We start from the raw sequence: 27,394 nt of genomic DNA, 5'->3' as shown, positions 1-27,394 counted from the left end.
AAGTGCCCGCAGGAAGGGGGGGAGCTGCTTCCGGTGCGGGCCGGGGTGTGTGCGGGCAGGATCGGGGCCGGGGCCGCACCGACAGCGTCCCGCTATGAGAGAGACGCCGAGACCCGCAGGTGAGACGCTGCCGCTCGTAGTCCCCGGGACGCTGTGCGGCCTCCGGGCCCGTTCCGCGGCTCCGCTCTGGGGCGGGGCGGCGCGCGAGGCCTTCCCACACCTCTCGTCCGCAGATCCCGCGCTCCGTCGGGCCGGGTGGGTGTCCCCGGCTGGACCGGGGCCGGCGGCTGCCCCGGCCGAGCCTATTGGCGGGCCCGCGCGGCCACGGGAGGCGCTGGGGCCCGTCCGCCCCGCGGGCTGGAGCGATTCCCGGGCGGGCCCCGCCGCTGCGGCCGCATCGCGTGGGAGCGTGAGGGATCGGTGTCTGCAGGCCTGCGCGCCGAGAGGGGAAGGAACTCCCTGCTAGCACTAACTAGAAGTAATTTTATTTTACAGCAAATTAAAGTGACCTGTATGTTCTATTCAATGCTCCAGCATGGAGATATTTATTGTTATTATTATTATTATTATTAGTAGTAGTAGTAGTAGTAGTAGTAGTAGTTGAAGTAGAAAGACTTTGTTCTTTATGAGTTTGGAGTAAAAGTGCAAAACAAAATATCGTAGAATGAGGGAGTGAAACCCCTTTTGAAAACCGGCTTGCTTGACTTTATATGGCTTTGCTAATTGAAAATATTTTATTTACATTTTGTCTGCATAAGAACTTAAAATACAAAAACATCTGCTATCATCTGGAAATGTTTTTGTGGTGACATGCTGACTCCATGCTGAAAGATGGCAGTTTAGATTATCAGTAAAGGTATATAAGTTCTACAGGTATTTGTCTTTAAATTTTAGTTGAACACATCCTGGAAGCTTATTTTTTTGTAGGCAAGTATTGAAAAATAGAATCTTAAATCTGAGAATATTCTGAAGGGAGGTAAGGAACTGCCTCTGTAAAGAAAATCTGATTGTTTCAAAAAATAGACATACTATACACAAGGTACAAGGTAACTTAGAATACTTAAGTAATTATGTCAAATTGCTTTAAGCAAAGTGGTAAGAAAAAATAATAGTTGAACTGGTAGGTGCAGTATTCCGTTGCTCACTGGAAAAGTATTGGTAGCTGATTCTATTCTGAAGAGGGCTGGTGCTTTGAGGAAAAGAACCTGAGGAGTGCTGAAGACAGTAAATTTAAAGGTGTCTACTGTGATTATGTGGGTGGCAACTTCATGGAATTTGATGAAGGAAACCACTTGCTGCTCCATGGCTCTTCAGGAATCCCATAGCACTCAATTTACACATCATCAAATAGAAAAACTGCTCAAATTTAACTTACGTTAGCAGCTAATGTTGATCTTTAATAGTGGCATTTAAATTTATTTCATTTCTAATTACAATAACATGCAAATTTATTTCAAATTCAATTTAATATTTCAAGTATGCATTTGAAAAAGTTGTATTACTGCTTAAAGGGGTGTTAACTTTGTAGTAAGACATCTAGATTATGTGAGAGTACAGATCTGAAAATCTGGGAGCTCTTCGCTGAGATTCTGGCATGTAATTGTTATGTTGTTAAAAATACACAAGGAACAGACAGGAAAAGTTCTGTGCAGCAAAGGTATCAATTTCTTGATTGACATTTTAAATTCTGTATGATTTCCCTAAAAGGAATGTTATAACCCTAACCCAAATATCTCAGTAAGCTTGGAATTAAAAAGTGTACGAGCTGTTCAGTCTTTCAGTTAAAACAATAGGGAAATGCATGAGAAGGGCCATAAGCCTCATTCTTAGTGGGGTTCTGTCTGTGATTCCAGTGTCATCCTGTGAGTTGATACAGTTGCTTTTGAAGAACTGATTTTAAGTGAAATATTTCATTAATAAAATCAGTAGTTGTTGGGGGATCAATGAGATGGTTTTGTTGGCATTTGAAATACAGAATCTTTCATATCCTGGTACAACTGTGGGGCATCCTGGAGTTAGAACTCATGTATAACTCCATGAAATAATGATTTCATTAGCCTAAACTCGTGTTTGAAATGCTAAGTCTATCCCAACTAGATAACTTGCTCTTTGTAGCTGCTATTGTAGTTGATGAGTCCTCTTGGAGAGAAGAAACACAACAAAATGTGCTGGCATAGCAATTTATGGCCTTAGTACAGCTTTTAGAAGAGGGAAATGAGGTGGCTTGAGAGAAATACAACAGTGGCAAAAGGTACTAGAAAATGTTGATCTCCATGTGAGTCTGTTAAGAAAAAGGAAAAAGCATAGAAGAGAATGAAATGGTCAATACTTGGCTGAGCAGAATTTCTAATTTTTTATTTTTTATTTTTTTCTTGCAGCACAACACTAAATTTGTAATGCAATGGAGTCTGGGTCAAGCTCCTTTCGAGTGGAATTTCCAGATTTTTCTAGCACCATTTTGCAGAAGTTAAACCAACAGCGCCAGCAAGGACAATTATGTGATGTGTCCATTGTGGTTCAGGGCCATCTCTTCAGAGCCCATAAAGCTGTTCTTGCAGCTAGCTCGCCTTACTTCTGTGATCAGGTTCTCCTGAAAAACAGCAGGCGAATAGTTCTGCCTGATGTGATGAATCCCAGAGTATTTGAAAACATTCTTCTGTCTACCTATACAGGCCGGCTGGTAATGCCTGCACCAGAAATTGTTAGTTATCTGACCGCAGCAAGTTTCCTTCAGATGTGGCATGTAGTGGATAAGTGCACTGAAGTGCTTGAGGGAAACCCAACAGTTCTGTGTCAAAAGATGAATCATGGCAGTGACCATCAGTCCCCAAGCAGTAGTAGCTACAATGGCCTTGTTGAAACCTTTGAACTTGGCTCTGGAGGACAGACAGAATTCCACAAAGTGCAGGAACTAAGGGATGTTGAAAATGAAGAAGAAAGCTCTAAAGATGAACTGTCATGTCAGCTGACAGAGCACGAGTACCTTCCCAGTAATTCTTCAACAGAACATGATAGACTTAGCACTGGAATGACCAGTCAGGATGGGGAAGAGGGAACTAGTGATAGTGCTGAGTACCAGTATACCAGACCAATGTATAGCAAACCCAGCATCATGTCTCACAAGCGGTGGATCCATGTGAAACCAGAAAGGTTTGAACAAGACTGTGAAGGCGTTGATAATCCTTATGATGAACACCAAGTTTCTGAATCCATGAATGCCATCCAGGCAGATCACTCAATCCAGTCTTCAGGTGTTGAAGATTTTCACATAGGTGACAAAAAGATGGAAGCAGAATTTGATGAACAGGCAGATGAAAGTAATTATGATGAACAAGTTGACTTCTATGGCTCATCTATGGAAGAATTTTCTGGTGAAAGGGCAGATGGAAATATAAGTGCTCACAGACAGGATCTTATGATGGCAGCAGGCTATGGGGAAAGCATTGATATGGCTGCTGGGATTAAAGAAGAAACGTCTCTCACTGGATTCTCCCATGCCGATAAGCTCTACCCTTGTCAGTGTGGAAAAAGCTTTACACACAAAAGTCAGAGAGATCGGCATATGAGTATGCACCTTGGTCTTCGACCTTATGGCTGTGGTGTCTGTGGTAAGAAATTCAAAATGAAACACCATCTTGTAGGCCATATGAAAATTCACACAGGCATAAAACCATATGAGTGTAACATCTGTGGGAAAAGATTTATGTGGCGGGACAGTTTTCATCGGCATGTGACCTCTTGTACCAAGTCCTATCAGGCTTCTAAAGCTGAGCAGAGTACTACTGACATGAACTAAGACACTAGTGCTTACGTCTGTTTAGTAGAGTGTCACTGTTGGACACGAGATGATTCACACAGACACAGCTCGAAGTGTGATGAAAGAAGAAGAAGGTTTATCTGTCTTTTCAGTATTTATAGATTTTCAACAACGACTAGGGATTGGATAGTCAGGTCACCACTTTCCCAACTACACTGGTTGTGAGAGACATCTATCAAAAGGCATATCTTTAATGGAATGTATAAACATCTATATTTATAGTTACTTTCCTGGGAAAGTGGCTAGAAATTATGAAAACAATATTGAAAGGCCTGATTTTCAGGGCGACATCTCACCCTTTTTATCTTTTAAAAAAGAAAAAAAAGAAAAATGAACAGGGAAAACAAACAATATCTTAAACAATCAGAAGGAAAATAACAGAGAAAACAAACAATGTTCTAAACAATATCAGAAGGCTTTTAGATTCAGGGTGATAGTAGAGTAAGAAAAATAAACTAATTATGCAAATAATGTCTGGTACTTGCTATTGTACATTTTCAAAAAAATAATTTTAATGAGTATGCTGGTATAAACAGATCAAATGTATTTTGCTTCCTGCAATATTACTTCAGGTGTTCAGTGTGTGAAGTGTGTGTGGTTAATGTGAAAGGTGCCTGCAAAATGAGGTCTGAGATTGATTGTAATCACAGTAGTATTTAGAAGCCATCTAAGTCATCTAAATTCACAGTTAAACTCAGCTGTAAATTGACAGAAATTGTGAAAATACTTAGATGAACCAGGAATTCAGGTAGTACTCCTTAATGGAAAAAAAAAAACTAAGATGACCAAACTGGGTTATATTTAACATAACTGGTTTTCACGTTTAAATGAAGAAAAAAAAACATAATTCCACCTCAAGGTGAAGACTGCCAACATACTTAACATGGATCATTAGGTAGTGTGCATCATTCAGTAGCCTTTGTTGTATTGCTTAATGAAAGGCAGTGGTAAAGGTGGTTTGGCTTTCCTTTATCCATCTTCTGTTTTTTAATTTATCTTCAGTAAAACAAATGTCTAATTTTGTGCTGATTTCTATTTAGAGTCTGTAATGCACTTACAGTTTATCACTATATAAACTTCAGTATGTATTAAGTATACTTATCCTTGCCTTTCTAGGGTCTAATTCTGTATGACTCTTGACTTCATTAGATTTTAATTACTACATTGTGAGAGCTTCTAGAAGTGTGTGTAATAAGTATGTCTTATTAAAAAAAGAAAGATACCAACAAAAAGTAAGATGTAAAATTTGGAACTTAGTCAAAATAATCAAATACTTAAAGTGTAAATTTCTGTTCAAATTTTTGTGGCTTACTACATTAGCAAGTACCAAACTCTGGATTCATGAACTGACTTGTTATTGGTACAAAAACTTCTTTGAGAACTTCAATCTAGTTTTAGAAGCCTGCTTTAGGAAAATTACATAGTCAGTGATAGTTATTTATACTTTTAATTCTTTACTATTTGAATAGTAAGAACTATAATACAGATTCATGGTACTGAACTACTGTGACTAGTGATCACAAGCAGAATTGTTTACCTCCTCAAATGAAATTGCTTGTGGAAAAAGGTAGGAAGCATGTGATTTGGATCTTCTAATGGTACTGCAGAACATGGTACCATGCATGTCTGAAGTTGGGATTTTTGCTGAAAAAGTGCTCATTCATGGAGATAGATGAAGAGTGTGTATAGTTCTAAGCGATGCTGCCAGCTCTGCAGATTGAGTAAAGGCATCAGTTGTAAAGGTGACAACAGGATTTTGGGGTTGAAAGCTTAATGCAGTCCAATGCAAAAGCAATTGCTTCTTAGTAAGCAAAAGCTTCTTAGTAGCTTACTGAAAAATGATAAGAGCCTTTAGAGCGTACATGGAATATAATAGAAAGAGGTGATATCCAAGCACAGTGCTGTTCACATGGGGAAAAATGTTAAACAGCATTAAAGACCTAAGCCTGTCTGGCCCCAGTTTCTGTATTAGGCACTGCTGTGTGCAGGATAATGTACTGACACAGTATGGTGAAGCAAAACAACACAAAGATTATTATACTTCAGATTCTTTTTTGAACTCCCAGTTACAAATTGTCTTAACAGACAACTGAACTGTATCCTGAAAATGAATGTCTGCTGCAATCTGAGAGTTTTCTACTCAGTGAGCTGTAATTACTGTAATTTCTTTACTGGCATTCTACTTACAAACTTTTTTTTTTTAAAGAGGCTCTTAATTATTAATCTTATAATGCTTCAAATATTTTTTCATACGGAATTTTGTTAAAACAGATGTTCCCAAGTACAGTGAACCCATTGCTGGCAATGGGCACGAATGATCAGCATCAGAGTTCCCGTTCTTAGCACTTAATTGAACTTTACAAATACCATGGTGGCCATGTTTAACCTTTGTGATCAAGGTATTGAAACAGGGATTTCACAGTTTGTTCACTAACACTGTAACCTGCTTAATGTATAGAAGCACTTTGTATTTAAACAAAACTAAACAAAAAATCAATAAAACAAACAATAAAACAAGAACACCAACAAAAACCAAACAAACCATAAATCTTTATAAATATGTTTTTTAAACTTAGAAATTATATTCCCTCTATGGTTTGTTTACACACTGTTAACAGTCCTTTTTAATACTAAAAGATACTATAATGCTTGCCTGTTTACATGAGAGTAAAGGAAAGGGGTCTTGTACTTGGTGGCCCTATTTTTCCATTCTCCAAGGCCTTACTACATACATGGAGTCATTTCTGCAAGTACCATCATCACATTTGAAGGAAGGCATTAGAATCATAGAATGGTTTGGGTTGGAAGGAGACTTTGAAGGTCGTCTGCTTCCAACCACCTGCCATAGGCATGGACACCTTCAGCTAGGCCAGGTTGCTCAGAGCCCCATCCAACCTGGCCTTGAACATGTCCAGGATGTTTATTCTCATACTCATTTCAAGAATGATCTTGTATATTACATTAGTTCTCAGCCCCTTTCCAATTGTCACTTTAGTTTTGCATAAAAAGGTTAAGGGTGCCTCTTCCCATTTAACCATAAAAAAGGCTGGACAGAAACACCGGTCTCAAAACTGGTCAAAAAAAAGTCAAATTCAGACCATCCTACAGAGCTGCCAGCAAAACTGTTTCTTTTACCACCTTGGAATGACTTTTATATGGGATATTTAAAGGTTTAACATAACTTCTATTTGCAGTTAGATTACTTTGAAATAAAGCTTTAAAATCAAATGTACTGCGAGAGACACTTTAAAGATTTTATAACAGGTTCAGTAGATCGTATTATAGAACCATGTCCTTTTTTAATGACTTCGCATGAATAGTAACTTTTTAGTATTTGCCTCTTGCTGTTTTACCCCACATTATGGCATTGTCTTGAAAGTCCAACACATGTTGTTCCACTGATTTTGTAGCACTTGGCTTTCTGCTGTCAATTTACATGAAAACAATTGATTGCAGGAAAATATTGATCTGATTGTCATGAGATCAGGTTGAGAGGATTGATGATTTAAGGGCAGCTTGAGATATATATCTAAAATCCTTACTTTTGCATGTCACAGGTGAAACAGTTGTCTTGTGGTGTTTTTCTTGAACTCAGTTTATTGCCCTTTGTCAAACTTCTAATCACCATTTCAGGTACTGGGGGGGAAAGATAAAAAGATAAAAAATTCCTTAAACCATCTTCCTCAGGCTCAGCTTAATTCTTCTAACACCTCCCTGCCTTAGTAGTCTCAGTTTCCTTTGCTCTCACCAAGAGTTGTATTCAGCTCCTGCTATTTCCCTTAGTAACGTGACAGGTCACACAGGAGGTTGGGCTCATATGTACACTTGATTGTCTGATGCTCTTCATTTCTTAGTGGGTGTCCTCTGGTGCTCTGGGCTGGTCAATGTCACTATTCATGGAGACACTGGGCCACAGTCCTTTCAGGATGTGTCTGTTCCAGCTTGGCTGTTCTGTGGAACTCAGTTCTTTCAGAGGTGTACCTGCTCTGGCAGGGCTTAGCTGTAGGCCAGAGTTCTCTCAGAAGTGAATCTCCTCAGGCAGGGAGTGTGTCCTTCTATGACTATGTCTATACAAGTTCTCAGTGACTTCTTCAGGTGTTTTCCCAAGAGCAGCTCTTCAGTTTCTCCACATGTACCCAGGAGTATCCTCTCCATGTGTCTCCCTGCACCTCTTGCTAGCAGCTGCCACTCTTCCTTAATTATGTTTAAGCAGAAGCATTATGTGCACCTCTGGTTGAGATTTTGGCTTGCAGTGGATTGTTCACATCCATTTTTTGTGCAGGCTGAACTTCTTTTGACTAGCACAGGGCAGCTCCCAACCTCTAGCCACACGTCACCCCTGCAGTCCCTGCCACTGGTGGCCAGTTGAACATAGCAAGCCAAGATATACAGATGCAGCTTCTGTCAAGCTTCTGATTTTTGCTAATGGAGTGGTCTTGTTCAAGGTACGAAAAATTATTTCTTATGTGTGGGGAGGAGGGAAGCAATCCATATATATATATATGTATATATATAATAATATGAATGCATATGTATATGATGAATTTCATTAGTCTTCCCATATGCTTCATTACCTTTGATGATGTGGCTGTTGGCTGTAGTAAAGTGAGTGTCTTCTGAAAACCAGCAGTATTGTACATCCAGGTGGCTTTCAGACTTTCCTGCTGCTTTGAAGCCATTCATTGTCCTAGTAGTGGTGAGAAGACTTAATGATACTACAGCTAAGTTCCTTATTACTCCATTTTGTAACTATGATGTTAATTACCATGGAATCTGTGTAACTGCCATTCTCAAAAATTCGACTGTTAGCAGGGTTAAAATCTGCTTAGGTGTATATCAGACCCTTTTGAGGGAGAAGGTTCCTATTTCACACACCAGTGTTACTGTGCAGGGCGCTTTTTTGTTGTTTAATTTTTTTAACTTTCCTTGTTAGTTTTATTGGTGAGCAGATAGACCCTAGAAGGTATTGTCAATACAGTTTTTGGTCACAGTTTTTTTCCTCTGAGGTGTGTCTGAGGTTGAGAAACCATCCTGTATCATAAGCAAGGCAGATGATCAAAGGCTGATGTATTGAGTGTTCCAGTATTATTGATCCTGAAAGAATGGAGGCACATCAGGTTTTGTAATCTCAAGAATTTTGCCTGGGTGCCAGCAAGGTGACCTGTCTCTGAATTATGAGAGTCTACAGCAGTGCACTGAGTGTTTTACTGTAACAGAATTAGGACCCTTCTCAAAGCAACAAAGGAAAGTTGTTTTTTGTCTTTTAAATGCTTCATTGGATAGCTTGGCTTCTTTAGCTATTAGCTGTAAACTGTCAGTGGCCTAGGGGAAGATGCTGGAAAAGAAAATGGTATATTTTTAATGTGATTAAATTGCAAGTTCTGATTTTTGCTTGAAGCCTGTGTCTGTCGATTGCTGCTCCTTTTTTTTTTTTTTTTATTCATGGGATTCCATATTTCTTTCAGAAATGTGACTGTTTATGTAAGTCAAGTGAATCTTCCTTAATGAGCTATAAGTTTTTATTCTAAACAAGTCATTTATAATAGTAAATTTGCATCTCGTGATATTTTGTGAGATGTTATGCCTGTATTGCAGAGGTTGGATAGTTTTTGTCTCTAAATATTGCTGTCCTAATTGTACAGCTTGGTTTTAATTTAATGTTACTGTTCAATATTTTCTTCTTATAGAAGAGTCCCATGCCCCTTTTTTTCTATAACATGTTTTAATAAATGTTATCTGTCAACTTTGTAAATGTTTTCTTAAGCTTGAATGAAAGAAAAGCATGTCTAGTACTAGTATTTAATATTTCACTTTGCCAAAATAAGTGCTTAAACAAAAGTACAAATCCGAAAGTTGTTGATATATAACTTTATTAAATATATAAAAAAGTGATCTAGTAATGTGTCTTCTTGAAGTAATAACATGCCAGCCTAGTCTAAGAAAACATTAAACTAAAACCTGATTTTTATGACAGTAAGTTTGATGAATTTGTGGAATTGGACACTTTGCTTTCTTTGCTGCTTTAGGTAATTGGCTCCATGCTACTTCAAATTTGCCAAATGGGTTTTGTTGTAACTGTTTTTTACAGAATGGTGATCTCTGAAGTTATGATAGAGAATGTACATGCTGATAGGAAAATTCCAGAATACTCACTTCATAGTTGCAGCAACTGCATGTCCCAAAAGCCTCTTGGTGCATTGGAAGTAGGTACAGATAACATAGATTTTTTTTTTTCTTGTCTAAGTATGAAAGAAATTTCATGCTATAAAAAGTATTAAAGATTAAGTTTCTCTTACCTAACTGTGAGGGTTCCTCCTCTCCCTGACTAAATTTAGGTACTCATACTGAGCACTGGATTTTGTCCAGCCTCCATCCACTCAGTCCTTGTGGAACTGTCCCAGCTGCTGTTTACTACCTAAGCAAAAAAGGAGCTCATTCTTATTGAAAGCACATTCAGTCAATACTTGGAGAAGTCAGTATTTGTATAACACACTCATATGGTACAAGAAAATTAATTTTCTATTTTGGTACACATTTACTGAACATGGAAGAATAAGCCCAGTTTTCTGCCTGTTCAGAATTACTTGTTTGAGTGTTTTTTATCTTGAGTGAACAAATACAATTTGTCTCTGTGTTCTTTAACTCTGTTTTTTGTGCCCTGGCCAGGATGCTTCCCAGGCCGCTGCTTTATCTGATCAGCATTCAATGCCTAATGTGTGAAGAGTGTTCTGTGTCTTAATGGGAGAGAAAGACATACCTCCAGAAGACGGAATGTGGTGTCCAGTTAGACGGGGTGGGTATCCCAGCAGGACCTACTGGCACCAGTCACTCTGACTGTTATCAGGTATTACATGAACTGTCTGGTTCGGAATCCTTGCACTACCTGACCTACAAGCATATGCAGGATAACTAAAAAAAAAGAAAAAAAGAAAAAAGCGCATGCTTACTGAAGTGATTTCTGTGAGTGACAAGGCCAGTGCAATAGAGGTGAACTTTATAATTCTTTGCTTAATAAAGGTGGCAGTTCACAGCTTAAGTGGGGGGTGTCCTCCCGCAAAATCTCCCTCGCTGCATCTGCGACTGCCCATCCAGGATATGGCTCTGAGTGCGCGTTCTCTTCTGGAGCTGCACACCAGAGTGTTCTCGGAAGAGCTCTTCCCCATACTCAGCGGCTTCAGCCAATGTTCAGATCCTGCCTTCGTGCGAAGTCGCGCTGCGAAGGCGGTTCCGCCCTAGCCCGGCGGCGGGGAGCGTCCGGGCTCCGCGCCAGGAGCGGGGCGGGTTCCCGAGCGGCCCCGGGGCACCGCCCGCTGCCGGGGCGTCACCAGGAAGCGGAACGGCCGCCAGCGGAATCAGTTCCGGGTGCGAGTGGCTGCGGGAGCGGGCGGGAAGCGGCGGTGGGAGCGGGCCGGGCCGGCCGGGATCCGCCATGTGAGAGCCGCAGACAGCCCCAGGTGAGCGGCGCGCGGAGGGCGCTCGGCCCCGGGGCGCGTGGCGCTCCCGGATGGACGGGGCCGTGCTCGGGAGGGGTCCCGGCGCCCGCCAGGCCCCGCGGGGGCGGCGACCGCGGCCCGGCGGCCGTGGCTCGGTTCGGCCGCCTGGAGCGACGGCAGTGGCTTTGTCGAGGCGGCTGTCGCCCGGCCGTGCCTCGGCAGGAGCTGTCGCGTAAGCAGAATCGGTGCCTCTGGTGCAGCTTTGGCGTGCGGGGAGGGAGGGCGGGCGCGCCTGTGTCGGGGTCCGCTGTTAACCCGAGCGGGGCGTAAAATCCTTGGCACGGAGGACTGGGGCGGAACGAACCTGGCCTCATTCGGGGAGGTGCTTATTGCCAGGAGTTAGGGGACCTTTCAGCTGCTGCTGTTCCGTCAGAGAAGGTGAAAGTTCTAGTGAAACCCCAATCTCTAATGCAAAGGTCTTTCCAAATCCCGGCAGGTGTTCACAGCATGCAGAATTGGAATTGGCTTAGAGTAAATCAGAGTTGAGAGTGAATTTGGAACAAGCTAGAACAGTCTCAGAAACATTAATGTGGGTGAGCCTGGTTTTCAAGGGGAAAAAAGTGATAGAGGGTTAGCTGCACTGCAGTTGCTGCATGTTACAGAATACTCAACATCTGGATCAGAATGTGCCTGTGCTTCATTGCCTGTCCACGGACAGCTCCAAACAGTTCCATCTGTCCCAAGGAGTGTGCTAGGAAAAAAACCACGAAAACACGCTCTTTGCAGCTATTGTGAATCTACTGCAAAAGATGTTGCTGGTATCTAGAGAGCACCCTTCGTCATCAGTCGCTTCATTGCCTAAAAGAAACATAGAAGCCAAAAAGTCAACAATTTGATCAAGAATGGCTACTGTGAAAAAAACCCCAACAAACCAAAAACTAACCAACCAAAAAGAAAAAAAAAAACCAACCAAAAAACACTACCTCAAAAACAAAAACAGAAAAGAAAGTGCAGATTAAAATGCACAATAGTGATGAATTATTACCCTGGTAATAAATAAAATCATAATATCAGAAACTTCAAGAGCTCTCTTCTCACTTGTGGAAGTCTGGCTATATAAATAAATATATGTGTATATATATATGTATATACTCAGTTTCAAAATATGGGCTGGAGATTTTTATAATGGTAATGACTTCTCGAAGTTGTCAGGTATTCAGAAAATGTGGCTATTTAGCATTACATAATGGAATATCGTGAAATTTGTGCACAAAATAAAAGTTTTTGATCATTACTTGTAAGATATTGCTGGTTTGAAGTGTATGTATCACCATCATGCCCCTTTGTTTATTTATCTGGCACAATCCATTTGTTGATACTGTTGTCATAAACACATAGAATAGTTTGATTTGGAAGGCACCTTTTGATTTTGGCTTATCTCCAGTTTGCTTCCTGGTAACTTTTTTTTTTTGCATTCAGAAATAAGATACGTACCTACAACTACTGTTGTGGTAATTTGATTTCTAGAGTCAAGATTTAGAGATTATTTCTGTTGAGGTTTCTAATTCTTAGGTGAAACTGGTTTTATGCATTGCTGGTGTTTCATTTTTGCCCTTTCAATCACTTCCACACAGGCAAGCAGTTGTGAGGAAGACAGTTAAGAGAATGAGGGACGAAGGTGTCACTTGGACTTCAGTTTCATATCTGCTTTCTTTGGATATTTGCCCAAATAAGAGTGTCCTTTTTTTTTCCTATACAATTCTAAATATTCCTACAATATCTCTGCTTCATCATGCTGACTACTGAGAATGAGTTTGCAGTGTTGCTGTTATTGGCCTGTGTGTATGTATGCATGTCCATGTATGTACGTACAGCTAAATAAATTGATTTTATTTCAATGCTAAATCATCCACTCTTTCAAGTGACTTTCTGTTCATCATGTTGTGAATCTCGAAGAGATAAAATAAATCCATTTAAATTTTTTGATAGACAAACTGTCAGGGGTTCCTGCTTTGCTGCCCTGGCAGTTAGTGAGGCTGTGTCCCATAGCACTGCCAGAGCTCTCACCTGCCAGGCAGGAGCTTTGCTTGTGGCTTCACTGCAGGTGTTCAATACTTTGGGTACAACGTGGCCTGTCTGGCTGCAGAGAAGGAATGATGACTTTCACTGGTGTTCTGGTATCTATGGATGCAAGAGTGTACGAGCTGTTTTCTAGTAACTACAGTTCTGCCTGTATTAACTTGCTTCTGTTTCTGAGGAAATGAGCATTTCCTGCGTTTTTATGTGGTAAAGTAATGAAGTTTTAAATTGTCGTGTAGTTGTTGCCTAACAGATTTTATTGTAGTCCAAGCCAGACGTGAAGCAGACTGACTATCAAGGCTGTTTTCCAATGAATAATATGCCACATGCAGCTTTTGTTGTGTGCTTTCCTACAGATAATTTGGGCAAACTGCCTCTATATTCCTTGATTCCAATGGGCACTTTAGAGGAAGTGAAGAATTAATGAAAAAAACAATTCTGTGTATTTGCATAGTGCTGCTTGTATTATTAGAAGTTTGTTGTACTTCAAAGTTATCTCAGTTGTTGGGAGATTATGTGGGTTTCTTACCCTCCTTTAGGTTTGGGTTCTTTTAATGGCTGCAAGATTAAACCCTATTTTTTATCAGTGGGGTAGCTTACCCTGCTTTGGAGATGGGATTTCAGTACAGCAGCAGTCTTGTGTGGCACATTATTTAAGGCCATCCAAGAGCACTATACGTTGACTTTTAAAGGATAATTAATATTTCACTGTTATGAGAGGTATAAACTGGTAAAATGTTCTATGATCAGTCGCTTCAGGATTATTTCAGTAGTGTCTTAGGAGACCCCTCCTAGCCTGTGACATACTTGATGGCAGTTTTTCTTTGATACAGCTGATGTTAATTAGTGTGGCTGTTGTAAATCTGAAGACTGATGCAAATGCAATCTGAAGGGAGTAAGATTGATGAGGACTTTTGTCCAGAAACTTCTATGATCACAGCTGATAAGGCTACATTCCTAGGTTAAAATTCTCTTGAATGATGATACGTATTTGCAGTGATGTCCTAAGTTCTCAAACAGATGGTGCAGATACTAGCTCCTACAAAATGCAAGGGAGGAGTGCACTGATTTATACAAATACCTGTTTATTTTCTTGCCTTTTCTCTGTATTCTGAGCAGGTATATATGAAGGGAGTATCACAGAATCATTGAAGTTGAAAATCATTAAGTCCAATTTTTAAGTGATCACCACATTGTCAGCCAGACAGAGCACTGAGTGATGTGTCCTGTCATTTCTTTAGCACCTCCAGGGATGGTGACTCCACCACCTCCCTGGGCAGCCTGTTCCAATGCTTAGCAACCCTTTCAGTGAAGAAATTCTTCCTGATTTCCAGCCTGAACCTGCCTTGCCTCAGGTTGAGGCCATTTCCTCTTGTTCTGTCACTTGTTGCCTGTTAGAGGCATTTTTGGTGTCATGGAGTATTTTGTTTTGTTTTTGTCTTAATTTTCATTATGACCCTCCTAGCTTTTCTATGTATTTCTGTTCTCAGACGTGCTACAACAGTAATGGTTTGTAATGTGGTTTTTTTTTCAAGAATTCCTTGTTGCTCAGCTAATTTAAGAAAAAGCAAGGGATCTTTTCTCACACCTTAGTGTGAATTAAAATGAGTATAATATGTGTCATTCATCTGGTGGTGGGAACAGTGAATCATACTTCGGTGAGTGAGGGAAATTAAACAGGTGCAGACTTAGCAGCAGAAACTAATACTATGTTGGCAGACACACATCTTCGTGTTATAGTTATATGATGCTTCTCTGCTGCTACTGTATGATGTGAGTAAAATTAAATAACTAATGTGGTTTTTCAACATCTATTCTTGTTATTTAAATTAAATAAGAGTTTTCATAGAACGTAATTTTTAAAGGAAATTTTTTTTGAAATCTAATAAGAGTCGTTAAGTGCCTGTCACTCTGATGTTAACAGGTTGCTTCAACGAACGCTTCTGTTTGAAGACATAGGGCAGCGATCCACTACTACTAACACCATTTTGTGGACTACATTTGCTGTATAAAACCCTGATGAATAAATGTAATGCAGATGCAAAGAGAATTTACATGATTCTTTGGAGTGTGACTGCATCATCTCCTACAGAAGTAGGCATGAGGCTCAACACAGAGCCCTTCTATGACCTAAGTGAACCTGGTGTCCAGTTTTGGCCTGTGCCTTCAGCCACTTTCTTATATACATAATAGCTATGAAAACCTTAAACACTTTGACTTACTTCTGAGGAAAGGTTAAGAGAGGATCTGATTGTAGATAGGTGCCCAGACTCAAATTTTACAGGACTTTGCCCTACCTTTACACTAACTCCCAGGCAGGGGTGAAAGCCAAACCGAGACGAAATGCATTACTTTTTAAAAATGAGTGTACAATGAGTGTACTGCTGTGAGTTTACAGAATATTCTGAAGTTGGAAGGGACCCAAAAGGATCATTGAGTCCAGCTCAAGTTGTCTTAGTTCTCAGTATCTGCCAAATGTGTGAGTTTACATATTTCAAATAAAACTGTTGTCATTCTAAGCTATTGTTCTGTGTGACTATACTGAGCCTAAGTAGCACAGGTTCCCTCTGCATGTGCTGAGGTACCATGGAAGGTAATGAATGGGGCTTCTGACTGAGCATTATTTCTTTTTCTTCATCTGTGCTAATTCTGTAAGGCATTATTGTGTGTTAAGTTTCATTATGACTGCTGATTAACTTCAGAGATATTTTTTTTTTCTTTCGAGCATACAGTGGATGTGTCCAAAGTTAATATGTGCTTTAAAGTACCTGCTTGCTTCAGTTAAATGCTATGTGCCTGACCTCAAAAGAGAAGAGGCTAGTGTGATTCAGCTTGAAGGAAGCTGTTAAAAAACTGTGGGGTTTTTACTAGCCTTTTCAAACTGTAGTGATCTTCCCAGACTCTTTCAGAAATGTTCCAGCCAAAAATGCTATTGTCTTGAAAGTGCTGCTGCTCTGCCAGCACTGATGAATAATTGAGTACAGCAGGGTACAGTACCCTGCTGAACATTATTTTCGTTAATGTTACTAGGATTTTATTATGGACCTGCTAACTTGATCCTATATACAAATAAAATAAAACCTTCTTGTGTATGGGAATATAATCCATGGATTACTTTTATTTTTTAGATAGTGATATTCAGGTATTTTGTGAATAAATAAGATAATTTTTCTTCTGACTCTTATTCACCAATTAAACATGGTGAGTGATGACTGCTTCTCTGATGTGTGTAATGCCTGAGTTTTCCCCCAGGTCTTGCTTTCCCAAATTGATACAAGGAAGTTGGTATGCTCTGGTACTAACCCTGCCAAAATTACTGCAGCCTCAGTGCTGTTCCTGTTACAGTCCTGCCTACTCCTGAGTGGGCTGTCCATTGGTAGCCAGGTCAGTTCCCCTCTAGCTGGAGATTTAAGGTTGTGGCTGAAATCAGAAGACGAGTTCCATTCTGTCCACTAGTGCTGTATTTCAAAATTCTTGTCATTTAACCCCAGCCTTCTGCAGATGTTTTCAAGGTCACAGGAAGCATGTATCTGCAAAGGAAGAAACTAGGGTGAAAAAGTAGTCACAAGAGTGTGCTGTAGCTTATTCTCTTTGTCTTTTAAGAGCAGATGGGTATAGAATCTTGTTGTCCGCTGCCTTTTAGGCACAGTGTATTTGACCTGTTTGCTTGAAGGCAACACTGTATGTTTCCTTGATCCCTATTGCAGGTTTTTACTGCTTTTCTGCTACACTGATGAACAGACTTACAGACCTTTAATGCCATCATCCTCTGCACTCACTGACAGGAAGTGCTGTTTACTCCTAGCATCTTAAGCCAAAAAAGCTTCTTTGTTTCCCAAAAGAAAGATGAAACAACTCTGAGAACAAGGATGTAGAGTTACTTACAGATATGTATATGCATATGGAGATAATGGGGTGTTCTAACAGTCGTGATGGGCAGGATCACAGTGGGTTCCTATCTCCTTGGTGTCCTTCTGGTTCTCACACTTTCTCTGTTACGTGTTTTCAATGTGTGGCCATGTCCCAGGGACTATGAATTCATCTACAGATGCCATGATGAACATAATTTTTTTTTGATGCATCTTCTTTCTTCTCAGATGCCTATCCTTAATTCATTCCTTCTGTCTGGATCAGTGCTAGTGGTGACAATTTATACTTTAATATTTTCTCCAGGAGTAAGTTATCGATTTTGCTGGGTAAGAGCTCTTAGGGAAGTATGCGACAAAGAGGAACACCACTGTATGTGACAAACTTTCTGTGCATCCTAGACTGGAATGCCAAATTACTGCTTCTGGGGACTGGTCTTTTGGTTTGTACACAATCCCTGACCCAAGTCCATTTGTGTCACTTCAAGTCAACAAAAACGCTTCTTCCATTTAGCAGAGAAAGTTAATCAGGAACGGCTGATGGTGCATCTATGCATATCTAATAAGCCTCACAAATTAAAAGCTTCCTATGCATATCTAATAAGCCTTACAAATTAAATGTTTCCTGTGTTGGGTTTCTAAGAAGCTTGCTGCCCTGTCAGACACAAGAGAAGGTGACAGGTTGTGATGGTGCATTCCCTCCCTAGGGATTCTTTAAGCTACCTTAAAACTCCTACTTGTAACACAAACATGCATCCAACTGCTGGAAGTCTTGTCTTCTGCATGTGACTGGGATAGTGATTCTCTGTACAACAGTCAGGGATGCTTAGAAAAGCAAAGTTAATCTTGCCAAGTAACTACCCCACAGCTCGGGTACGTTATGTGTTGTGCTGTTTGATTTTTTGACTTATATCAGCTCACAACTGTGAACTGTTTTGTAGCTTTTTTTGCCAAATAAAAGAATTGTCCTGCCAAAGCCATCTCTGAAGGTGTTACTGCAGTCATCACTTCTGGTAGCCACCTTGCAGTCCTTATTTCTCACCTTAGATATAAGAGCCTATAATATGTATTTTTTCTTACTTTTACATCTCAGCCAAAAAAACTCAAATGACGTCCCATTTACTCATTTTAATGGTAAGTTAGAGAACATGCTTAGCAAGTCTGACAACTTGATTTTGAATGTTCCGTGAGAGTTTTTTCCCAGTTTTCTAAGTCAAACATAATGTCCAGTCCGGAAGCTGGCTTTCCTGTGTCTGCTGAAAAGAGGTTCCATTTGTGACAGTTGCGAATGTTAGTTTTAAGTGAGGGTCAGCTGACAGAGTTCCTGTGCTTCCTTTTAGGATTTTTATCTTATTTTTACCTGTCTATTTTCTTTTTAGAATACCTGAATTTTCATAATTTGATTTAAATTGTTCATATGTCCCATTACAGCATGTAACATAATAGAAAAAAAAATCCACTAGTATATTGTGATACATTGGATATGCTTCCTGCATCTGAAGTCAATGGATGTTGAGATCTGTTTGTTCAATTGGAAAAGCAGGTATGGTGGCAATATTATGTCTTTAGACTTCTGCATTAATAAGAACTAGAATAGCAATGAAAGTCTGAAGGTGCTTGGGTGCTTGATTAGTGCTCAGTCTTGGAAATGGAAGGTAATGCTGCGGATCGACATTCTCAGGCTGATAGTGTGTATGTGCATTTTACAGTAGTAATCTATGAAAAGTGTTTTTCTTTAGCTTTTGTTTGGAACTCTGTACATTTCTTTAAGGCTTTCAGAATGTCCTTTCCTGGTGTTTGAGTACCTATGGCTTTTAAGTTAGGTCAGAATTTAAATGTCAGATCATTCTAGCTAGGAAATCACTGCTGTGTCCGATGGCCTTCAAAGTTCACATCATGGTTTGTTAAAAAAAAGAATTACAGAAGAGTTTATTTTTTTTTTAATTGAAAGTGAATGGGTGGCTCAAACACTTTTCTTTCAAACACTTGCGCAGACACATGCATACGCATGCCTGTGACTTTTCCTTAGGAGATTTTTCAAACTTCACAAAGTATCTTCCAACAATCATTCTTGGGAAATTTAACAATGTAGTTCCCTGCAAGTAGGACTGGAATACCTGTCTTGAACTCAGGGTTCTGAAGTGTTTACTTTGCCTAGTGGCTATTAAATTGATATTCTTTTGGAAAGGGGGATTGTTCTGCACTTCTTGCCAGGGAATGAAATTGCAAAGTGTCTTTGAGGACAAACTGTCCCAGCAAGACTGTGATGTATTCTGAACATTGTGAATGTTGCAGAGGGGTAATTCAAATTATAGAAATGGAAGAAATGTGTAGATTAAGACTCTACTTTTTTATTACATCGGGTATTGATACTAAATGCTTTGTTGTAATGCACCTTTAACGAATCAATGTGGTGATTTAACTTAAACATCTGCAAGCATTTGTTTTTGAAATGGAAAACTCTGTATTCATTCTCTGTTTTAAATCTTCTAATTTTTCTTTCAGATTACTCTTTACGTCTGTAGAAATGGACAGCAGCAGTTTCATTCAGTTTGATGTGCCAGAGTACAGCAACACTGTTCTGAGCCAGTTAAACGAACTCCGCTTGCAAGGGAAACTCTGTGACATTATCGTTCACATCCAGGGTCAGCCGTTCCGTGCCCATAAAGCTGTCTTAGCGGCCAGTTCTCCATATTTCCGTGACCATTCAGCATTAAGCACCATGAGTGGCCTGTCTATATCAGTTATTAAAAACCCCAATGTTTTTGAACAGTTGCTTTCTTTTTGTTACACTGGAAGGATGTCCTTGCAACTGAAGGATGTTGTCAGTTTTCTGACTGCAGCTAGCTTTCTACAGATGCAGTGCGTCATTGACAAGTGCACACAGATACTGGAGAGTATCCATTCAAAGATTAGTGTTGATGATGTTGATTCTGTCACTGTTGGTGCCGAAGAAAATTCAGAGAATCGCAATGGCGTTAAAGACAGCAGCTACTTTGCCAACCCTATTGAGATATCTCCTCCCTATTGCTCTCAGGTGCGACAGTCAACAGCAGGCAGTGATCTTCGGATGGAATCTACTCCAGGCAAAACTCTGCGTAGTCGTCTGCAAGAAGAAGGGCACTCAGACCGAGGGAGCAGTGGGAGTATCTCTGAATATGAGATTCAGATTGAAGGTGATCATGAGCAAGGAGACCTGATAGTAAGGGAAAGTCAGATTGCAGAGGTGAAAGTTAAAATGGAAAAATCTGACAGGCCAAGCTGCTCTGATAGCTCTTCCCTTGGTGATGATGGATATCACACTGAAATGGTGGATGGAGAGCAGGTGGTAGCAGTAAATGTTGGTTCCTATGGGTCTGTCTTACAACATGTTTATTCATTTACCCATGCCTCATCACAGGCTACAGGTGTGTCAGAAACCTTTGGAAGCCTGAGCAATACAAGTCCTTCGAGGTCAATGCTGAGCTGTTTCAGGGGGGGTCGTGCACGCCAAAAGCGTGTACCTACAGGTCACTTGCATAGTGATGTCCAGGGCTTGGTGCAAGGGGCTGACAGTGAATCCATGGTGAGTAATCCAGGATATGAAAATAGTCCACGGGAAAGAAATGCAAGAGGTCATTGGTATCCATACAATGAGAGGCTAATTTGTATTTACTGTGGCAAATCTTTCAACCAGAAGGGGAGCCTTGATCGACACATGCGATTGCACATGGGAATAACTCCTTTTGTGTGCAAGTTTTGTGGGAAGAAATATACCCGTAAGGACCAACTTGAGTATCATATTCGTGGTCACACAGATGACAAACCCTTTCGCTGTGAGATCTGTGGAAAATGTTTTCCTTTCCAGGGTACACTAAACCAGCACTTGCGAAAAAATCACCCAGGGGTTACAGAAGTGAGAAACAGGGTTGAGTCTCCAGACAGAACAGAAACATTTGTGGAACAGAAAGTAGATAATGATGCTTCAGCTTCTGAAGCCATGGATTCTAGTATGGAAATTCATGCAATGTCTAACACATCAGATTAAAATCTTACATCTAAGTGAAACACAGAAAAGCACATTACTAATGTATTTTTAAAGTATTTTATTCTTTCAGTAATCTTCAATTACTGTGTACAAGTGTAATAACCTTTTAATTTTCCTGACCTTCTGGAAATCAGTTAGAAATGGTTTCTGGAGAAGACTTCAGAAGTATTTTGTTTTTTAAGGAGGATGAATTATTTGGGGTTTGTTTTTGAATATTTGAAGATGCTCAGAATATAAAGACAGTGTACTGAGGAAAGGCTAGGAAGAGTCTGCTGAAGTGTCCCTGCTGACTGATCTGGTGAGACAGAAATTCCAGTGGAGAAAATTAGAGTATGATTGGCAGCTCTGCTGAATGCTCGAGCTGTAATTTCTATTTATTTCTTAAGTCCTGTTCCCGGTAATGAGTTAAACAGCAGTGGAAGAGAGAATATTACAGCTTTGATTCCTCTCTTGTCACAGTGAAATCCATTCACTTTTACTAACTGGTTTTGGTAGTGAGTCTGTTTATATATATAAATTTGCTTTATATATATAAAATGCTTTCACTTTCCCTGTTCTGGTTGAGGTGAATGTAAAAGTATGTCAAGGCTTATACCATATGCCACTCTGTCAACTGTTAGGACTCCTCTCTGCTTAGGGTGTAGAACTTCAGACTTTGGGAGGATGGTTTTGGTTTTAAACCTGTTGTTTGGTTTTCATTTGATTAAAACTATTACTTTGTGTGCAAAAGTGAGCAAAGTGAATTACCTTGCTTTAATAGCTTTGCTTTATAACATATGTAAACCAAATGCCATAAATCTATTAAACTATGGTTAAATTGTTTAAAGGTTTTGTTAGTTGTCTAGAATGCAAGCTGGACAACCTGTGGTGCTGACCTTTTTATATATATAGAGATAGATATATCTATATATATACAGATACATACACACACACACATATATTATATATATATATATATATATATACATATATATATATATATAAAATATTAGCAAACCTAAAAGTAGCATTGTGGTCTAAAATGTGTTTTTACTGGCCTCAGAATCTACCTTCATTTCGTACTGTAGAACCATACCAGGTAATTAAACTTAACTTCATCACTCTTCATGGTTGGTTAAAACATGAGAGAGATGTAGTTTAAACCACAGTATTTCCAAGCAGTATTTTAATAGATCTCTTCACAGAGAGCTGTTTTCAGGTGCACGTTGACTTCCTACTTAAATCTCCAAGTGATCTGCCAGCACTTGGAATTTGTACTTTTTTTGTATAGAAAAACAAATACTCTATGGGAATTTTGAGCAATATGTTATTTCATGTGTGAGTATTACAGAGTTGCTATGGCTTCTCTGTTTTTTCAGTGTTTTTTTCTCTATAAAGGAGCTACCAACAACTTTAAAAATACTCTAAATCTTTTTTGTTTCACCAAATGTATGTTTTTAATATGGTGCTAACTTCATAATTTAGGTCAGTATAATATATAAAATGTGAAACATAATCATAATGGTCAAGAAAAAAAAATCTCCAACAATAGACAAACAAAAGCCCTCCCTACACAAACCAACACCCCCCAAACCCCCAACCAAACAGAAAAAACAAAAACACACAAAAAAATAGAAAAATAAAAACCAAAAAAACCCCAAACAAATAGAAAACTGGCAACAAAACCCGTACCACAAAAAAAAAAAACAATAGCTTAAGAGACCTCAAAAGCATGGACTGGCAAACACTACTGTTTAACGTTCTACCTGAATTCTACTTGATGAACAGAGTTAATTATTAAACTAATCACATACTTCTTTAGAATACAGGTTTTTATATTGGTTCTTACGTTTGTTTAGCTGATACTAAAAATACATTTGTGAACGTGCTGTTTAACTCCCAAAAATTAGAAAATAAAAGCTAATTTCTAAATTATTGGAAAGAAAAAGGTAGGTTTGCTATCATGTAAAACTTTTTGGCCCCTGTGAAGCTGGGGCATATTTGTGCCGTAGCTTTATTAAATACACTAGTTCTTAATATTGTGACAGTCTGCAATAAGAATTAGTCTCTCAAACAGGGATTTACAGTATAACCCCCACCTGCTTTATTGGAGCAGTTTCAGTTAAATTGAGTATGTCATTTGCTTCTTTGTCCTAAAACTGCCTAAATTAAGAGGCAGGGGGCAGGGAGATGTTTCTCTCCCTGAAGCAACAGCAGAAATTTCATTTCCAGTAAGGGAAGGGATAGTCTATGTCTAAGGCAGGTAGTCTGTATGTTTACCCACCTAAAAACATGGTGTTTCTGATACAGTTTTTTCCTTGAGTGTTTAAGTAATTAAATGCAAAAAGTGTGTTTTGGTAAATTAAGTTTGAGACATGCAAAATCCAAGAAATGTACAGTTATTCTTAACCCTTTATCTTGAACCTGTGCTGTGGTGCCTTTGGTGTGACTTTTTCCCTGGAAGGATGACTTGAGGATAGCAGGATATGGGTACAAATTTATATTTCTTGAATTTCTCTGTGTCACAATCTTAGCATTATTTGAATCTAGTTCTTTGTATTTGTAAATGTATTAATATGGTTTGAGTTTACCAAAGAGTGACTTATCCAAAATTGTCTCAGACAAAAGCAAACAAAAAAAACCATCGCGTTGATTGTACAGGTTCAGGTTCAATACATTGTAACAGACTGTTAAGGGGCAGGAAATGATCCGTTTTTCCAGGAGCCGTGATTCAGCAGTGTGCAAGTGCTGCTCGCCCCAGTTCGGGCCGTTCCCTCCGCGGGCGGGCAGCGTTCTTGTCTCCAAGCCATAGTCCAGCTCTGCGGCCCCGCGCGCGGCTCTCCCGGACACCGACGGCACCCTTGGCAGCAGCGATGCCACCGTGCCTTGTCACACAGTGCCAGGGTGCCAGGATCAGCGCTGTCACAGACACCAGGTGTCATGATGGAGTTTGTGTCACCAGCCCACCGAGCAGGAGGCCATTGCTTTAGCAAATGGTGGAAACCTTGTGCAGTGTCTGTGCAGTTCTCAGCACAGAGCTGTTACACATTTCATTTACAATAAATGCAGAAGTCAATAAAATATGTGAAGAAATATTTGACAGCAAAATAAGTAATGAAATTATACAGGCTGGTTCATAATTGAGTCTCTTGTTAATCTACCTTTTTAATTCTAGACAAATGTGAAAACAGTGACAGTGTCCTTTCCTCTAGATGCTTAACCCAAACTGTGAAAATAAAGGATTTTATACCTTTGCTTATGTTTCTGGTTTAAAACCATTATTTTAGTTTTCTTTATCAATTATCTTCCATATTATTTCCTCTAAACTTGTAAATACATTTAGAAAATAGCTTTGTAAATACTTACAGTGTATTAAAATTTCAGTTTGGTCACTAAGGCCTCGAGATTGGCACTGCTTTCTGAGTGTGAAATCTTTCTGTAGCATAAAGGATACTGTCAGTTCACTGTCAGCAGGGTAGACTGTAGGCCTAAATTGAAAGTTTTAATGCAGTCTTCCCCAGCATAGATCCATGTTTTATGCTGAAGCCTTTGGTTTACTTCTAGACAAAACAATGAGGCCTCTTAATATGTTAAGGCTGAATTATGGGAAGAAGAACAGGAATAAAATCAAGGGCTGGGAAAATATTGAATAAGCTTTACCTTTAAATATATATATAATTTGAATTTTTGTATTAGTTTACTGTGATTCTTTTATTGTCATTTTTCTAAACAGGTTTCACATGAAACCTTGAAAGGGACTCAAATATGCAACACCTAATCTATTTTCCAAGGGAATTTTACCCTTGAATGGTGCTTTTTGACTGGTCAGGGTTATTTATTAAATTTTATATTTGAAAGTATTTGGGGAATTATGTAAATCCTTTATATGAATCTCTTTATTTCATGAATTGTAAATTTCATAATACTCAGTGATCAAATTGGAAGTTTAGTAAAGTCATTCAAAATGTTCAAACTTTATAATCTGTGTGCATTTTACATATATTTTATCAAGTGCCAGAATACTTGTATTTAATATTGTAGATTTAATACTACTTGCACATCCCTGTGGCAGCATTAACTTAAGTTACGCAAGTTTACATTAAAAAAATAAAAAAAGCTAAACAAATAAGTAAGCCTGGGACATGTGTTCCTGTATTTCTTCAGGGGATGTGAAGCCACGTATCACTGACTGAGCAGGTTTGCTTTTTGCTCCTGTAGCTCGCTCCTGCTATGGCAGATGCAGAACTGCTGACTCCCATTCCCACAGGCCAGGGTTTCAGCCTTTGGACTCAGCCCAGGAACCTCTGGTTCTAGATCTGGTTGGAGGTAGAGCTCTTGCAGGATTTTAACAGTGTTTGTTTCTGACTGAAAATTTGTATTTTTAAATAACTTTTGTTTGTATGGTTATTTTTCAAGATAAATAATTGAACAGTTTGAATGACTTGACTTGGTGTCATTTTTTGCAATATAAACCAGGAACCTCACACCTCCGCACTTCATCGCCACATGAAGTAAATGAAGCTAGCTAAGCTGATGCTGTAAGAATTAGTAACTTACCATTAAGGATTATTTTACAGCATGAACTTTAAAATATTTATTCAAATGATATTTTACTCTTGTATTCACTTTGGTTTTAGATTTGTGACATGAATATTTCTGTGCTGCTTTATTTTGTTCTGATGAGTTTGTTTCTTGCTTGTAAATAGCTTTTTTTATGGTATAAAGTCAATCGGAATTGCTGTTTGTAAATTAAAATGCTTCTAGAGCAAATCTATGGTGTCAGTGTCTACATTTAGATATTTAATTACTAAGGGGCTTACATTTTAGGTGCTGCTTACTGAAGTGTTACAAGAAGCATTTTAATACTGATCTACCAACTAGAAATCAAAAGTCTTTAGAGACAACTACTCTTGAAGTTTCTCTGTTTTGGCAGCATTAATTACTTAGATTAATTAGAACTAATATTATCATTTGCATTGTGCGCTCCAAAACCTCATCCAATTTTCAGAGCAAAACAAAAAGGCCAGCCAGGTCGTGGCAATCCATCCATGCCGTTCCAAGGCAGGTCTGTTGAAGAGGGACACCCTGCTTCATTCCTACAGCAGCAGTTTTGTTTTATGTTCTGCCACATATATCAGTAGGGCTGATGCTGCTCCCAGCGAGTGTAGGTACACCCCTCCTCACCCACAACCTCGAATTTAACAGGAGCAGCCCCAGTGCAGCTGTAGGCCATGGTTATCTTGACTGGCAGTGGGATTTGGAGTTGAGTGGGTTAGTCTCCGAGTCCCTGTTGGTGTCAGGGTAGCTATCCCAGCAAAACCTCCCTAAAATCCCCTTGTAAGGTCTGAAACTTCAAGGAATGCAGAATGGAGTAAACAAGACCTGACTATTAGGAGTGGGACAAACAAACTGCTGCACTGGCCATGGACATGATCGGGTGCCTGGAGCATCTCTGCTCTGGAGCCAGGCTGAGAGAGCTTGGGGTGCTCACCTGGAGAAGAGAAGGCTCTGGGGAGACCTCAGAGCCCCTTCCAGCACCTAAAAGGGCTCCAGGAGAGCTGGAGAGGGACTTTGGATGAGGACCTGGAATGCCATGACAAGAGGGAATGGCTTCCCACTGCCAGAGGGCGAGGTTCGATGGGATACTGGGAAGGAATTCTTCCTTGTGATGGTGGTGGGGGGAGGCCCTGGCACTGGGTGCCCAGAGAAGTTGTGGCTGCCCCTGGATGCCTGGAAGTGTCCAAGGCCAGGTTGGACCAGGCTTGGAGCACCCTTGGACAGTGGAAGGTGTCTCTGCTCATGGCAGGGAGATGGAATGCGATGAGATTAAGTCCCTTCCAACCCAAATCAGTCTGATTCCATGAATGTTCTGAAATAGCTGAATTTTTCTCGTCCTAGCTGGCACATCTAAATTCATCATCAAGGAAAATCAGACACAGAGATTGAATACTTGCTTTAAAAGTGCTATGAAATACCACTTTCAGCAAAGCAGAAAATAGAAGACAAAGATTTTGTGAAAAAGTTTTGTTGAGATAGCTAAGGAAAAAAATGGTTTAGGTTAAAAAACCAGTTCTGTTCACCTGATCTTTGTGCACATGCAGACATAGGCCCCATTGCTTAACTTTTTGTAATGCAAACTTTCTGAAAACAGTTTGAGGGGAAGTTAGAATAGCCAACGAAAATGACAGAGAGT

General features: G+C 39.7%; 3 protein-coding genes across 14 annotated transcripts in view; all 3 read left to right on the top strand.

Annotated features, from left to right (window-relative positions):
* On the top strand, positions 1-10,024 carry ZBTB43 (zinc finger and BTB domain containing 43). 3 transcript variants are annotated; one of them, XM_033518571.1, is made up of 3 exons: positions 1-119; positions 2,379-3,608; positions 9,906-10,024. In XM_033518571.1, exons 2-3 carry the CDS (start codon positions 2,402-2,404, stop codon positions 9,911-9,913), a joined length of 1,215 nt encoding a protein of 404 aa, XP_033374462.1. In that variant the 5' UTR covers positions 1-119; positions 2,379-2,401; the 3' UTR covers positions 9,914-10,024. The 3 variants fall into 3 exon arrangements, with proteins under 3 accessions (XP_033374462.1, XP_033374459.1, XP_033374461.1); XM_033518568.1 differs by lacking the exon at positions 9,906-10,024 and having other exon boundaries at positions 2-119; positions 2,379-9,709; XM_033518570.1 differs by lacking the exons at positions 1-119; positions 9,906-10,024 and adding an exon at positions 455-478 and having other exon boundaries at positions 2,379-7,496.
* Positions 3,530-25,971, top strand: ZBTB34 (zinc finger and BTB domain containing 34). 9 transcript variants are annotated; one of them, XM_033518561.1, is made up of 3 exons: positions 10,515-10,661; positions 18,627-18,738; positions 19,701-25,971. In XM_033518561.1, the coding sequence occupies exons 2-3, from the start codon at positions 18,701-18,703 to the stop codon at positions 21,220-21,222; spliced, it is 1,560 nt and encodes a 519-aa protein (XP_033374452.1). In that variant the 5' UTR covers positions 10,515-10,661; positions 18,627-18,700; the 3' UTR covers positions 21,223-25,971. The 9 variants fall into 9 exon arrangements, with proteins under 9 accessions (XP_033374458.1, XP_033374456.1, XP_033374452.1 ...); XM_033518564.1 differs by having other exon boundaries at positions 10,539-10,610; XM_033518560.1 differs by lacking the exon at positions 10,515-10,661 and adding an exon at positions 11,162-11,271 and having other exon boundaries at positions 12,885-18,738.
* Positions 11,199-27,394, top strand: part of RALGPS1 (Ral GEF with PH domain and SH3 binding motif 1) — a 102,303-nt gene continuing 86,107 nt past the window's right edge. The window contains exon 1 of one of the 2 annotated variants that reach the window (XM_015644594.3): positions 11,199-11,271. The gene's annotated coding sequence lies outside the window, so the exon portion shown is untranslated. The remainder of the gene's footprint in view (positions 11,272-27,394) is intronic. The other variant, XM_033518552.1, reaches the window with a different exon arrangement.

Source organism: Parus major, chromosome 17 (genome assembly GCF_001522545.3).
Source record: "Parus major isolate Abel chromosome 17, Parus_major1.1, whole genome shotgun sequence".
NCBI classification, from domain to species: Eukaryota; Metazoa; Chordata; class Aves; order Passeriformes; family Paridae; genus Parus; species Parus major.
The sequence above is the reverse complement of the archived record's forward strand: the minus strand, read 5'-3'. Positions and strand labels throughout refer to the sequence as shown.

What these genes read in the sequence shown, in the direction of transcription:
- ZBTB34 (XM_033518561.1), top strand. Translation starts at nt 18,701, where the DNA reads ATGGATGTTGAGATCTGTTTGTTCAATTGGAAAAGCAG. An exon ending in TTGTTCAATTGGAAAAGCAG is followed by an intron (nt 18,739 to 19,700) that starts GTATGGTGGCAA and finishes TTTTTCTTTCAG; the next exon opens with ATTACTCTTTACGTCTGTAG.
- ZBTB43 (XM_033518568.1), top strand. Translation starts at nt 2,402, where the DNA reads ATGGAGTCTGGGTCAAGCTCCTTTCGAGTGGAATTTCCAGATTTTTCT.